Source organism: Colletotrichum tamarilloi (genome assembly GCF_030869305.1).
Source record: "Colletotrichum tamarilloi strain Tom-12 chromosome Unknown Scaffold_196.1, whole genome shotgun sequence".
NCBI lineage: Eukaryota > Fungi > Ascomycota > Sordariomycetes > Glomerellales > Glomerellaceae > Colletotrichum > Colletotrichum tamarilloi.
Window position 1 is genome coordinate 20,027 of NW_026849579.1, and position 15,379 is coordinate 35,405.

Sequence of the window (15,379 nt, forward strand, 5' to 3'; positions counted from 1 at the left end):
AATTTATTTAGTAAATTTATTTAGTTTAAATAAAAAATAGCTTTAAGTAATATTAAAAATAATAAGGATAAAAAGAATTTTTATAAGCTTTAGTATAAAGAGTAGTAAATATTAGCCTATTTAGCCCTTTTTTTAAAAACCTTTATATTACTATTAAAGTTTAGAACCTCTATAGTTAAGGGCTACTTTTAACTATTACGGCTAACTATTACGGCTAATTATTATAGCCGACTTTTACTATTGACTTTTCTAACTAGTACCGCTATAGGGTAGCTTACTTATTCTAAATTATATAACAGTTTTCGTATTAAAATTATTATATTATATTAAGCGCGTACTTAGGGTATATTATATATATTATATAATTAAAAAGTATACTATATTATATAATTTTTTTAAAAAACGTAATCCTATTAAGGTCGATTTTTTATACTTATAAAGCTAGAAAAAAACTACTATATATAATAAAAAAAAAGCTAATTTTAAGCTAGTAGTTAAACTACGTAAAAAAGGTATTATTATAATTATTAAAAAACCGTATAAAAGATTAGATCTTATTAAAGTAAATACTTTACGTAATTAAGGGGTCTATTAATTTATTTTTTATAACCCCGAGAAATATAAAGGTTTTTATATATTTAAATTGTAAATAATACGTAAAATTAAAGGAAAAAGAACACCCTAACTATATAAAAAGTCTAAGTATATAATTTAGGAGTACGGTAACGTTAAAAAAGTAACGCTACTTATTTAATTACCTATAGTATAACGCTATAACTAATAATTAATAATAGTACTAATAGTATTATTATAAAAAAAGAAATATAAGATTTAGAGCTATAATATTACTTAGGCCTATATTTAATTAGTTATAGGGTTTATAAAGAAAATCCTAGCTTACTTACTAAAAAAAATAACTAATAAGTACTTAAAAAGCACGATTATTAAAGTACTTAAACTATTATATAAGCTCGTAGAATTAGGTACTTATTAATAAGCTATATATTACGATTTTTATATTAATTAATTATTAATAATTATATTTATATATAACCCGTACTTACTAATTTCTAAGTATAAAAGTAACTAATTTAAAATTATTAAGATATAGACCGACGATATATTAAGCTTATTTAATATTAACTTTATAAAAAAAGAGGATAAGGAGCTTTAAAAAGCGGGCTTTATAATAAAGCTAAAAGAGGTCTTTATAATAAATAACCTATTAGTGTTTAATAATAAGATTTTTATAATTAAAAAAGAAACTATTATTTTTTAATAAAAGGGGTAAAATAAAAAAATTACCCTCGTTAACTTAAATATAATTAATATTAAAAAGTAATATAAAGCTAAGCTTATATAAGAAGTATATATTATAAATATATACTAGCCCGAAGTAACTTTTAACTATATTAAAATAGTATAAGCTATAAAGCTAAATAAACGAGATATTAAAGTACTTAATAAATAGCTTAAATAATAATAATTAAATTTTAATTAAAGCTTAATTTATTACTTAATTAACTTTATTATTAATAAGCTCTACGTCTTTATTAATAAGTTATTTATAAATAATAAAAACCTTATTTTATAATTAGAATATATTATTATCCTAGCTAACGAGAGTATAAATAAGAGCGAATTTACTATATATAATAATATAATTTACTATTTATTAACTAAAAGTAAGTAAGTAATAAAAAGCGTATTAATATTAAAAGTTTATAATATAATTAATAATATTAACCTTGCTTATGCGATTTTAATAATACTAAAGAGGATTACTAATTAACTTAACTTTTTATTAATCCTAACGGTTATTTATATTAATTTCTACTTATTATATAAATACCTTATTAAATTAGGAATAATAAAAAAAAAAGCTTATAATTAATATTATAACCCTTAGGTAATTATATAAAAAGCATAAGATCTTCGAAATTCGTTAAATTAATAATAATAATAACTTCATTAACGTTTTTATAAAAATAGTACTTAATAAGGGGCTAGAGTAATTCGTAAGTAGTAAAAAAGTTATTATATAAATAGAGGGATAAATTATATAAAAAAAAGAAAAAAAAAAAAAAAAAGAGACGACTTAGTAAAAAGGCCTAAGGTCGAATTATATTTTTAATTATAGTAAATAAATTAATAAAAAAAAGAGAAAATTAGTATTAAATTAGAAATTTAATTTAACTACGGTATATAGTTAATTACGTAGGGGCTAATTAGGGGCCTTATTTATAATTATTATAACTAGCCTAATTTATAATTAAAACCTCCTTTTTATATTTATATAGAAATTTATATAGTTTAATTAATCTTTTTATTAACCCACGGTTTAAACTAACTACCTTGTAATAGGGATACTAATATAAATAGAAAGTGAATATAAGACGTATCAATCGAGCGTTGAGGTAGGCACAATTTCGACTGCGCTTATATTGCAGACCCAAGGCGACTTTGTGCCCGAAACTGTAAATGAGGCCTAGGAAGTTAAGAAAAGATGCTGGCGATGAGAAAGAAGGAATGACACTCGATGGTTTCCGCGAAGTCGAAAGTTGAGAGAAGTGAACAGAGGCGACAGGGAAAGGATGAGAAAGACGCAGAAAAAGAGATGGAGAGATGCTTGATTATCTTACCAAATCCTTTGAATATCAGCACAGGACAGACACCAAAGAGTCTTATAGGAGGACTCATGCAACACATCCCTCGAGTTCGACTGGAGCTATTGCGGGAGATGAAACATCTTCCAAATGAGCTCAACATCCTCGGCAATCATTTTGGTTAAAAGAAGCTCGTTCTGGAACCCTTCAGTCGCACCATCGAAGAATAAAAATGTTTCTTGCGGATACCAAAAAAGACGGATATTGGACATTCCGAGCCAAGTCTGATTGCGCCGTGCAGAGATGGATTGCCTATGTCAAGCAAATGGATGAAAACGGAAAAGAGAGGGTACATTGTCATGCAAGAAACACAGGCCTTTGCTGACTTCCAAACGGTTGGGCACCTCTGCATCCTAACTGTTTTTCCTGACTTGAGGATCTCATAGACCTCGAAACCAAAGAGGCAAATGCTTTCGAGGCCCAAAATACATGTGCTTAGTCACTGTGTTCACTGCTGTGGCCGCGTCATCGTTCTCCTTTTGGCCTCGTTTATGCCTGCTTTTTTTTGTTCTTCCTATTTTGAATATCTCTTCATTGACAATTATAACATGGATGGAAACCCTTGAGGCCCATAGTCTACATATTGGCGCTTACATGAGGCATTCTACAGTGGTCACTACGGTCACCGTAGCAGTCCCGTTCATCCTTTTTGCTCTTTATGTCAACTCACAGCAATTTCCAAGATTCCGAAGCTGAAGCCTGATGGCCCGGCCCTTTCAGAAAGCGGCAAGGTTTCCAAGTAAAGCTAAGCAACTCGTTCCACTTCTCAGCGAGCTCCCATCAAGCTCCCATCCCAAGGGTTCTGGCTTGTCTCAAGACACGTCCACAAGCTGGTCCGATGCTTTGCGATACTGGCCTTTCACTGTCACCTTATGTTAGCACTTGCGCTTGGTACTTAGCGTCGGATCTTTGCGTGGCTTCGAGGCTTTGGAGAATCCAGTAGAGAAGCAAGAGATGGAGGGAGAGAATAGGGGAGGAGGCGATACATCGCTGGACACATCTTGAAGGAAATGAAACATCGCGGAGGTGGTGTGGAGGGAGGTATCGAGGAAACGCGTGCAGAGGAGGTTTGATCGGTTCAAAACATATTCGGTATGTGGTAAATAAGGCGTAATTGCTGGCTGGCAATTACGGTTCCGTTTTTGTACAACACGGTATCAGCTAGGTAATTTAGGAAATCTCTTAGGGGTCTAGAGTCTGGCCGCGTGTTCATAAATTGAGCCGTGTGGATCCACATTGACTGTTACTTGGAGGATCTGGATGTATTCATCTGTACAACAATCTTGTTGACAGGAACTCTCATCTATGGTTCGCGCACAATGTCAAAGGCTTAACAGTGCTGAGCATGTATGCATGATACCTTTTGGAAACTTCCTTTACGAGAACTAAAGTGCGGCTGACATTTGTAAGTAGAAGCCGATGAGGGTTATGTTTCATGTCCTGGCAATCATTCGCTGTGGCTATGCAATGATTTTGGGAACTTGCTGGTAACACTGTCATTCCACATGTCGAATCTCCTACTAGCTGAGGGCTTAAGGGCTCTTCTCACCGCCCCAGGATTTCCTTCCTTGCATCAATGCGTTTCCTGCCCTTGTCTTTGAAGAAGTGAAGGGGCCGCTGCTATCCAATATGAATACAACTCAACTCCAACAACCCCACCGTCGCTTGCCAGTCTTCTCCAATTGACGTGCCCGCCCTCACGACTTCCCCTGTCCTTCGGGTCAGATCGGCGTGTTGGCCCCCCTTGAATGGTCTAATTGGTGCAACCATGCCTAGGAAATTTGTCGGTTTTCGGGTTAATGAGGGCGAAGGATGTAAACCTGCTACCAAAACCCCCAGCGAGCTCCGATTCTTCTAGTGTCAACCAAAGCTAGCGCGCGCCATTCCCCAGATTTCACCCCGCCCCCATGATCCGAGTGTGGGACGGTGGAAGATCTTTGCGGGGATAAGTGCGGAAATCGAGGATGAACCTCGCTCCTCATGGAGACTCTCTTTTGTTTCCTCTCTCTTATGTAGTGTACAACAGCCATGAGCTGCATAGTCTGGTAGCACTGCCGCCGCTCTCTCAAACTCCGTCAGTCTTGACCGCAATCCTTATGCTCATTCGCCCGGTCTAGGCGCGCGCAACCTTCTTTCAACTACAACCGAGAGTGGAACCAAAATCCCGAAGTGTTATCGACCAGCGAAGATGGGTGGATTTCGTGCGGTCGAGGATCGACCAACGCCGAAGGAGGTGTACAATTGGCGCCTCTATACAGAGTCTTTCATCATTGCGATGGGCTCTTTGCTGTTCGTCCCTGCTTCATTCTCCGATCTAACTCTAGGCGGCCCCTCAGAGAATGTGCTAATTCGGCTTGGACAGCTTCGGATATGACTCCGCTTTCATTGGAACAACCATTGCGCGCAAGAGTTTCGTCTATGAATTCGGCATCACATCGTTAACATCCAAGGAGATATCTTCCAATATTACTTCAGCCTTCCAAGCTGGCGCATTAGGGGGCGCGCTTATGTGTTTCTTCAGTATGCCCTGAAAGCCTCCGCAAACGTCAGACTCCATAGCCGAAGCTAATGCCTGCCATCCATAGTCACGGAGTATGTTGGTCGCAAGTGGGCACTCATCATTAGCAACATTGTGTTTCTTGCTGGTGCTATCCCCATGGTCGCTGCCACGAACGACCTCGCATACATGTATGCTGGCAGAGCACTCACCGGCTGGGGCTGTGGTGTGATCACAGCCACGGTACCTTCCTACATCGCCGAGCTATCGGTCCCTTCAATCCGAGGTATTCTTACAGGTCTTTTTGAGGTCACGTACCAGACAGGATCTTTGATCGGCTTCTGGATCAACTATGGCATCAATCAAAACATGAGTGCCACAAGCTCAGCATCGTGGCGCGTGCCCATGGCTGTTCAGCTCATTCCCTCTGGAGCTTTATTGATCGGTGGATTTCTGCTTCATGAGTCGCCCTTGTGGCTTTACCGCAAGGGGCGCGAAGAGGAGGCGAATAAGAACCTTGTTGCTTTGCGACACTTGCCGATCGACCATCAATACATGCAAGAGGAAGTGGAAATGATCCGTACCAGACTTGCTGAGGAAGCCTCGGTTGCGGCGACTTACGGCGGCGGGTTCTACGCCTACATCCGAGGATCGCTGCATGAACTTTCGCGAAAAGGAATGTGGAACCGTTTACTCCTGGTCTTCTGCGCGTTTGCTTTGCAGAACATGTCCGGTGCCGCGGGTGAGTTTTTCACTATCATCTGATGGAGCCCACTGATAACGATCCATACTTTAGCTATTAACTACTACTCTCCCATGCTCTTCGGTTCCATTGGCATCAGTGATGTGGCCCTATACACGGGCATCTATGGTCTGGTCAAGGCCGTCGCTTCCATCATCTTTTACGGTGCACTTATCGATATTTGGGGGAGACGGAGACCGACGATCATTTCATCTTTGGCCTGTTCTCTCTGTTTATGGTTCGTCGGTGCCTACGTCAAGGTCGGCAATCCGGCACCCATTATCGTCGCCGGAGGAAAGCTTTCCGCCTCGACGGAAGCTGGCGGCCGCGCCGCTACCGCCGCCATCATGATCTACTCAGTATTGTGGGTTGCTTGCTTGCAAATGATAGAGAACAGTAATACTGACTAGTACAGCTGGTCTTTCGGTTTAAATGGTATCCCATGGATCGTCTCCGCAGAGATCTTTCCCGGTGCTCTCCGCAATTTGACTGGAACCTTTGCCGCTTTCACCCAGTGGCTGATCCAGTTCATTATCACAAAAGCTCTTCCGTACATCTTCAGTAGCCTCGATTATGGCGTTTGGTTCTTTTTCGCATGCTGGATGCTCACAGCTACCATCTGGGCATTCTTCTTTCTGCCCGAAACGAAGGGTGTCACAATCGACCAGATGGATGTTTTATTGTAAGTTCATCGAAGTAACTCCTCATATCAGCCTATTCCGGCACTAACAATCCTATTTAGCGGCTATGAGGGTGATCGTCGGGCCCAAGCTCCAGCTCTAAGATCCGATGACGCGAAGAGCGTAGAACAAGATGTAAGAGAAGTTGACGAGGCGGGTAGAGCTTGATGCTTGGTTGGCAGAAGCCTTGAGACCTAGTCAAAAACGTTACTTGGGGTCGGCGGTGAAGCACTTGGAACAGTTGCGACAGGCCTCTGCCAGAGGTTTTGCTGTCGAATGTGGTCCTTGAATCAGTCTCATGGAGAAAGGTTACACTGCCCTTTTTCCCTCGTAGATACCTCTCAGTCCAGAGACTCATATTCCTCTCGACTCAAACCATTTCAAGCAACATGAACATAAGCCGCCACATTCTCCATGTCGTAACCGTGTATCAGATGTTCAGATTTGAAAGACTCTTTGGTTTTCTGTCATGATAAACACTAGCACCCCCTGATTATGCTAAGCTACGTCGGCCTTGCTGGGCTGACTATCTGTGGAGACAAAGCCCGAAAACGATGGCAGCCGGGTCACATGAGACTCTATCGTAAGTGTTTGTGTAACAGAAACCCCTCCGCCCAGTGAGAGAGAACTGACACAATCAGTAATCATGGGGTGCCTTGGGAGATGGTCGTCGAGGCACAGGTGTGAGGAACTGCTGGGCAAGCGCGCGGCCGCGACTTGGCAAGCAAGCAAACCATCTACTGACCAGGGATACAAAATACTGTCAGCACTACCGAGACTATCAATGATCGAGCTTCTCATAAGATAAGACCGCCATGCGAGAGCCGCTCTACTCTAGTCAATTTATCTGCTTAGAGGGACTACTCACAAGCTGTTGTTGAGAGGGTTGATTAAGCCACTGGTAAATGGTTTGATAAGAACAGGACCATTTTGCGATGCTCTTCTCCATATATCTGCCCTTTCACCGTTTTTACCCGCTCTTAAGTAGAAGTTTAGGGCTTTTGACGAGTCAATAGAGAAACAAATTTGAGCCCAGTTTGAGAGCGTCTCTGGCTCCTGATTACAGCCTTTCTGAATCTGGATCACCTCGTCGCTGAACTTTAAATTGCGGACAGTCCCTTTGGATGGCGCCTCGGCGGCTGCTTCAATTCGTTTCCAATTCAGCTGGCTGTCTAGTGGTCTTTGAGGAAGGTTCGACAGTCATGAAAACGAAAACATAGAAACAAAGAAGCCTACACCCAAAAGTTTGTGGTATCACTGAAGTTTACACAGATGCCAGGAACATCGTTGAATCCTCCATCTCAAGCCCGTCCCTCTACGCCGTCTTGTGGTAGTTTCTACCCTGCCCCACGTTTGCTCTCAGCTGTTGATTCTCACTGCAGCACCTTCTGCTCAATTACCAGCCAATCAAATTCTCCGAATATTACCTGCCACACACATCATGCTACGGTCGCCGGGCCGCAGTAATGTCCTAGTCTTCAGATCACTCACCAAACACAGTGGGTAGACCTCTGTTGCTTACATACCGCATGTCTACTTGAACTCCACGTTTGCCTGAGTTTGAAATTGGCATCAGTTGTCCAGGTGGTTCAAGAGGAAGGACACCGAACAAAGAATTTTACCAGTTCACCGCCAGTAACAATATAGTGTGATCTAAATCTTCTGCTCTGTCATGTACAGCTCATAGATATTCGGTACCTAAAGTATGCTCAGTCTGCCCAGGCTCACGAATATATCGTAGCGGCGATATCAGATCTATGAATAACGTCCAGAGACTTTTCCACGTATTCATATCAAGCGACATAGTATGCAAGCCGAATAAAACGTGCTCAGCCAATATTCTATTCGATGACCATTTTACCTCGCAAGTCTTCCTTCCAAATTTTATTCCAGTCAGTAAAGCTCGCAGGTAAATCTAACCGGCATGTGAGTGTTGCAAGAATATGCGAGTGAGTGAAATTCAATGACTTTCTCTTATGATCTACAACATATCATGTTAACAGTTAGGGGTTTCCTCTCATCGAACTCTCTGGGCCTCACTACTTTAGCTAAGGCTGCCTCTTCCCACATTATGTCTTTCCACAGCTACTGTCCGCGTAATAGCTATTCCAGTACTGTCTGGAGTCGGAGATCTAGGACTTGCAGGCTGCGAGACTGTTCCAGCAGAGATTTGAGCCTGTGATATTCTTCCGGTCCTACAATTTGCCCTATTACCTAACCCCTGCATCTCCCAGCTGAGATTCTCGTCACTATCAGACATTTGCTTGAAGCCATCCCCGCGACGATGGCTTCCGAGCTGACTAGATTTACTACTCTTGACGATATGTCCTTGCGATGCCGTAGGTGCAGTTTCTTTTGTGCGCCCACTACTGCGAATGGACAAACTCAACCATCGCACGATAGTTCGGTCAAACACCGGGCGAAGCATAGGGCTTGAAGCTACCATGACAGCAATGCCTGATTGGAGTACTCCACTTATTGATGCAGAAGCAAAGCCTCGAGTGATGTTGACGAAGTCTGCGGTAAGGGTGTAGTAGAGGCGGACGCCCGAGAAGATTATCGTGCTTCAAGCCAAGCTCAGGTCAGCAAACGATGATTGCCGTGACTCGCATGAGGAGTTCAAATGATCCGGGTTGAGCGGTAAATAAAACGCGCTCCAATCATCATGGTGAAACACAACTTAAGGCGTCTACTCACATGAAACCTGCTCCGAATACCACACAAAGAGCAATTTTGTGGGCTCTAGCCATTTGCAAACCACTGACAACCTTGATGGGAAGCACCACAATGACTATGTCGGTGATGATATCGAAGATGGCAACTGCACTGAAAGCCAAGGTATAGTCCCCGCAGCCAGTCTTCGTAACATTTATGTCCCAAGCACTTTGAATCGGCTGACAGATGACGAAGCCAAGAAGGGCCGTATAGAGCGCCCATATGCATGACAGGCCAACAGCAACCCAACTTGTTGCACGAAACCATGAGCTGCTCTGCGAAAATATGCGTTGCATTAAGGTTATAATGCTGAGCTTGATCGCCAAGAGCTCGCTAGCGTACAAAACCTGTGCTGCCAGAAAGATTTTGACGAAGTGCGAAATGTGAAGGTTCGGATCCAGAACGCTAACGTCATGGCCAGCACCGCCGAGGATAACTCCTAATCACAAATGCATTAGCCGCTTTAGTTTTCGAGTTGGATGACAAGATGAGCGTTCCTACCTAGAATAAAGCACGTTGCAACACCGTAGTAGAGAAGCTGTAGGGTGAGTTCTTGCCCAAAGATACAGTCGTTCTTGCTGGTGACATACCTGCCCAGAGAAATAGAAGTAATCTTCCATATGAAAAGATATTCCCGTTATGCGACGAGAAATAAACCTCATGATCGTCCATAGCGTTGTCAGCACCATCATGATGCACGCTGTCAAAACCAGTGAGGCTCCATCGCGGGTTAATGGCGGATACCTGTCTGTAATCAGGGTCGGAGACTCTTCTCGGAGTTCGAAGAAGATGGGCAAAACCGCGTCCATTTTGAAATATAGACACTTGTCAAGTGACGAAAATGAGAAAGGACCGCTCCAGGTACACGGAGATGATCCAGCGAGATCTACTGCTTGACTTTGTTGTTCTTGGAGGGGCCTCTGATCCTTTCGTTCCATTCTCTACCTTGCGGCCTCGAACCGAGGTTGCCAAGACAAATTTCTTTTTCACATCGACAAGATTCAGTCATTATCTCGAAGCGACCCCTCTTCCATGGATCAAGCCTTTCTCTCGTTATCGTTCATCGGTCCCTTGCGACAGAATCACCACATCACGCAACTAACGCAGTTTACCAACAAAATCAAGTGAAATATCCTAGAAACCTCGCTCAGGCCCCTGTCGGCAGGAGGTTACGGTTCCACATTCTACGAATCCGACTGTAACCTTGAACCAACCGCATAGTGTAGACACCTGGACCTTACCCATTACGGCAAGTTGCAAACTGAAGCAAACATTTCCCCTTGTCTAGTGTCTTATAATCCACTCAAAGGAAGAGGCACAGCTTCACGTACTATGTATTCTCACGGGCGTTGACGGGCAACTCCGTACCTGATGCCAGGTTACGACATGGGCAATAAGGGGATGCCAAGGGCTCTCGCCAGAAACTCTTCACCAACAACAATTCGGAACACTTTGCTGCGGAACGCGGCTATTGAATCAACACACGGGGTTCTGCCACATTGGATCCTGACCATGTTTGCTAGATTCTTGTAGCGGAAGGAGTCCGTTGTTCCATGCATGACAGGCACTCCGATTGGAGATATGCTTGCAATCATCGCCGGCGAACACGAAGCTGCGTGTCCCAAGCTTCAGGTTCTTCAAACTAATGTGGTATTCAACCGCCGTGTATCTTTTGCTTCATAATGCAGGATAGTGGAACCTTATTTCCATAGTTGACATGGTGGCAAAAATCCGCTGTGATGTCCAACAGCCAACCTGAATGTACCAACAGCAGAGCACATGCATCAAGCCGGCCCGCCCATTGCCCCTGCGCGAAAAGATAGTTGAGGTTAGATGGGATACCAAGTCTCAGTGGGCCTCGTACGTGCGGAATTCTCGATATCTGCACCTGAAATTTGGTATCCAGTATTATTCTGTCGCGAACCAAGGTTAGGAGCCGAACCGAGATACAAGGCCGGGTTAAAATCTCGCCAGCGATAACACGTTGTCATTCATTACTAGCTCCAAGGCATTACCAGCATGTATTAATTATGTCCCGCCCAGTCCTACCCACGTCGCCCCGCGAATGACTGCCCATCTTTCATTTCTCTCATTTTCAGTCTGATTCTTTGCGACTCAAGATACAAAGCGAGCAAGATGACTCTTTGGGACTGTATTGTAGTCGGAGGCGGCATCGCCGGTTCCGTGGTATCAAACAGGTTGCTTCAACAGGACCCAACCCTCAGAATCCTGCTCGTTGAAGCTGGCACCAACACCCATGCCGTCGAGAACATCGAATGGATTGACATGAACAATGCCATCGGTGGCGAATACGACTGGGGGTTCTCCTCTGTTCCACAAACCCATCTTGACAACCGGGAGATTCTATCGCCCGTCGGTAAGGGACTCGGAGGTGGTAGCATTATCAATGGGGGTAAGCTCAACTGTTTTGCGGAATTGGCATGGGTCATCTAACGACTAAGAAGCTGCCTGGGCCCGCGGTCACAAGGTTGACTATGACATCTGGGCCGAGAGAGTTGGCGACCAAAGATGGAGTTACGAAGGTCAACTTCCGTACATGAAGAAGACTGAGTCGCTTTTTGACAACTTCACCAACCCCCTTTCTCACGGGCACACTGGCCCTGTCAAGGTCCAGTCACCAGGATCCACTGGTCGCGTTTTTCCTCTCCGCGAACCCCTACTCGAGTCTTGGAAAGAGCTTGGAATCGATGCACTCCCTCAACTGGACAACAATGCCGGAAACAACCTTGGTGTTGCAGACCTTCAGGAGAACAGGAACCAAGGAAAACGCCAACTTGCTTCGCTCGTTTACTCCCTCAAAGGTATTACGGTTCTGACCGATAGCTTGGTAGCCAAAGTCCTGGTGGAGAAGCATCCAAAGGATGGTCATCTCGTCGCTCGTGGAATTAGGCTTGAGAACGGGACCGATCTTTTGGGACGAGAGACCATTCTGTCTGCTGGCGCGTACCGCACGCCGCAGATCCTGATGCTTTCAGGCATCGGTCCCGCGGATACCTTGGAGAAGTTTGGTATCCCCGTCCTTCTGGATCAACCAGCGATTGGCCGGAACTTTCACGATCACGTTCTGATCCCTACGATCTGGCAATTGAAGAACGCATCAGCAGGATACGCCAAGGAGTCCGGCAATCCCGTTTTCAACCAGTCTCAATACGCACTAGGGGCTTTCATCGATTTCATGACGGTCACTTCTCTCGAGAAAGAAGGTCTGGCTATTGCCATTGCCGAAGACGAGGGATCGGTCCCTGATCCCGCTGTACATCCGTTGCTGAAGCAAGATCGCGCTCATTCATCACACTTGCTTCAGTACTCGGGGGTTTCCGCGGATGGTTCAGCCATCTTGATGATTTCGGTTGTCTTTATCAACTCTGCCCGAGGTTCTATCACTATCCAATCCTCCGATATCAAGGATGCACCACTCATTGATCCCAACTTCTTGGGTACTAACGTCGACCGCTATGCTGCTAGGGAGACCATCAGACGCAACATCAAGTTGCTGACTTCTGATGAAACTATCATGGGAAGAGAGGTGGTGGCGGGCGAGCTGGCGGCAGAGCCATTGACACTGAATTCCACAGACGAGCAGATCGATGCCCGGGTGCGCGAGATGGCAGGGTAAGTGACGCCTTCCTGCGGATGAAGACAAGTTCTTCTAACACATATCACAGGGGATGCTACCATCCTGCAGGCACAGCCTCCATGGGTACTGTTGTGGATACAGACTTGCGCGTGATTGGGGTTTCGGGTCTTCGTGTTGTTGATACTTCAGTGTTTCCTGTCTCCGTTTCGGCCAACCTACAAGTGGCTGTCTACGCTCTAGCAGAGCAAGCTGCTGATATCATCGGGTCAACGATGAAGAAGTGCTAAGCCTATCGCGTCAATGAAACGGGGGTATAATGTCAGAAATTTCGAAAATCTCCTATGCTTCGGCATTAATCTCACTAAGTTCTCAGGCTATCTCACTGTAGATCATCAAGATAATGTAAACGAAAGTTCAGGAGGCTACTTATTCAATTAATGTGGTAGTAACATGTAGCCTAAAGCCTCATGTTCATCGTCGAGTTCAACTCTCCAAAGCGGATGTTGCTGAACGTCACCTCAGGGTTGGCTACGATCGAGGTGATAACCGAGGGGTTACCCTCAGTAGCGTTGCAAGGGCCGTTGTTGCCCTGGTCAAGCCACGACATGAAGGTCGAGTCATCCCACCACAAGCTCATGGCCAGAACCATACCACGCGACATGGCACCGCCCATGACCTCCATAGCACCCAACCGCATGAAGTCGGAGGCACCAGTGGCCTGGCAGTACTCGTCGTTCATGAAGTTGATCTTCGGGGGTCCCTCGATGTTGACAACGTTGTTCTGGATGACCTTGCCGTCCTGGACGTACATGCGGCGGAGCTCCTTGAGCTTGCCGTTCTGGGCCGGGAACTGCGTGACGACAGTGAACTTGCGGGTAGTGTCGACCTTGTAGTCGGCACCGCGGCCGTAGAAGTCGGTCACGTTCACGCGGTTGGCGTTCCAGGCGCAGCCGGACTTATCGCAGACGCCAGCCTTCTCACACTCCTCGCCGGTGCACTTGTAAAGGCCGGGCTGGCTGCAAGGGTGAGGCGCGATGTGAGTTGCACGAGAGTTGGCCTCCCAGATGTCAAGTTCGTTGCAGCAAGAGCCCTTTTGGTCAAAGTTGCCCTGATTCTCGTGTTAGTAATGCACAGTGTCGGGCATGGAGACAGAGGGGACTCACAACTCCGTTGATGAACGACGTCTTGAAGCACTGCGCATCGCAGTAGCCGGTGCCCCACGCGGGACCAAGCTTGTTCAGGGAGCTTGTATTTTTGCCACCGTCCGGAAGCATCTCGGACAGGTACAGCGCGCTGTTCATGCCGCAGGGCAAGTTGACCATGTCGACGTCGAAGCTGAACTCAGATCCCGTGAGCTGGATCATTTCGTAGCGCTGCTTGTTCTCCTCCAACAGGTAGATGCGGGGAGAGACTTTCTGCTTGTCGGCATTGAACATGGTCAGACGAATGTCCGTGCCGTGGGTAGTGACACCCTTGGTGCTGTAGTCGGCGATACCCTGGATGTGGCAGTTGGTCGCGCACTCCTCGGGAGTGGTACAGGCAGTGGAGTTGGGCGGGTTGTTGCCGGTCAGGCAGCTCACGCCGCTCGAAGTCTTGATTTGATGCTGACTTGAGTCGACGACGAGGTAGTTGGTCTTCTTCTGGCAACCATCCTTGACGGTGCAGCGGAAGGTCTCGATCTTGGGGTGTTCATCAGTAGAATTGCCAGGCGCCTGACCGGAGACGAGGCTGGCGAGAAGAAGAGTAGCGGAAAGAATGGAAAGCGCCATGACGGGCAAAGTGCAGATGCTGAGTTGGTCAACAAAGTGCGAAGAAGGTCAAAAAGGAGTGACTTGAAGTTGAGAGAAGCGAAGCTTGTGCCGAACTAGAATCGTCTGAAGTCCCCAGCGGCAGCAACGTCGAGCTATATACTTTTGATGAACAGCATGACCGTCCCATTCGAAACCGAACAGACTCTAAAATCATCAAACTGTTTCAACCCGTCAAATTGGGTTCGGAGACCCCATGAGAATCCATCTGGAGTATTCCGACAAGCTTTCGGGGTTCACTGGTTGATTGCCTCAGGGGCTAAAGGGGCCACTGTGACTATATGCAAGGGGCTTTGGGTGTGACAGCAATTGCGGGCAGTAGCCTCAATCTAATCTATCTATCAGAGGCGGCTCAAGTAGGACATGTGCAGGAGGAAACTTTGGGGACAACGACAGCAATGGCGGACATTGGAGAATAAGAAAGGACCGAACGGTCGAGGATGGAGCATTGGGCGCTTGGGGGCCATGATACCCGAAAGGTTGTCAGGGACTGCCCGGCCTTTATTTCGGCAAAGTGGGATGAGAGCCAATATTTCTACGGATGAATCCGTGTCTATCGCACCCAATTGTCCCAAATTGGTGTTTCCTTCCCACAGTTTACCGAACAAGCGCGATTTAAACTTTCCTCCTGTAACAGAAAAAGGGTTTCGCAAAACTCTATCGTTAAGGATGC

The 15,379-nt window shown here is 45.1% G+C and overlaps 4 protein-coding genes across 4 annotated transcripts; 2 read left to right on the forward strand and 2 right to left on the reverse strand.

Annotated features, from left to right (window-relative positions):
- Nucleotides 1-4,854: 4,854 nt before the first annotated feature.
- On the forward strand, nucleotides 4,855-6,753 carry CTAM01_16094 (uncharacterized protein; the record flags this gene model as incomplete). The annotated part of the gene is made up of 6 exons (XM_060532087.1): nucleotides 4,855-4,955; nucleotides 5,029-5,186; nucleotides 5,252-5,905; nucleotides 5,960-6,269; nucleotides 6,321-6,587; nucleotides 6,648-6,753. 6 exons carry the CDS (start codon nucleotides 4,855-4,857, stop codon nucleotides 6,751-6,753), a joined length of 1,596 nt encoding a protein of 531 aa, XP_060373339.1.
- A 1,876-nt stretch (nucleotides 6,754-8,629) lies between these two features.
- CTAM01_16095 (uncharacterized protein) lies at nucleotides 8,630-10,109 on the reverse strand (the record flags this gene model as incomplete). The annotated part of the gene is made up of 6 exons (XM_060532088.1): nucleotides 8,630-8,922; nucleotides 8,953-9,132; nucleotides 9,290-9,443; nucleotides 9,492-9,739; nucleotides 9,802-9,838; nucleotides 9,891-10,109. The coding sequence occupies 6 exons, from the start codon at nucleotides 10,107-10,109 to the stop codon at nucleotides 8,630-8,632; spliced, it is 1,131 nt and encodes a 376-aa protein (XP_060373340.1).
- Nucleotides 10,110-11,436: 1,327 nt separating this feature from the next.
- On the forward strand, nucleotides 11,437-13,185 carry CTAM01_16096 (GMC oxidoreductase; the record flags this gene model as incomplete). The annotated part of the gene is made up of 3 exons (XM_060532089.1): nucleotides 11,437-11,713; nucleotides 11,766-12,933; nucleotides 12,987-13,185. 3 exons carry the CDS (start codon nucleotides 11,437-11,439, stop codon nucleotides 13,183-13,185), a joined length of 1,644 nt encoding a protein of 547 aa, XP_060373341.1.
- A 170-nt stretch (nucleotides 13,186-13,355) lies between these two features.
- Nucleotides 13,356-14,667, reverse strand: CTAM01_16097 (glycosyl hydrolase family 7; the record flags this gene model as incomplete). Its single annotated transcript, XM_060532090.1, has 2 exons — nucleotides 13,356-14,006; nucleotides 14,062-14,667. 2 exons carry the CDS (start codon nucleotides 14,665-14,667, stop codon nucleotides 13,356-13,358), a joined length of 1,257 nt encoding a protein of 418 aa, XP_060373342.1.
- Between the last annotated feature and the right edge of the window lie 712 nt (nucleotides 14,668-15,379).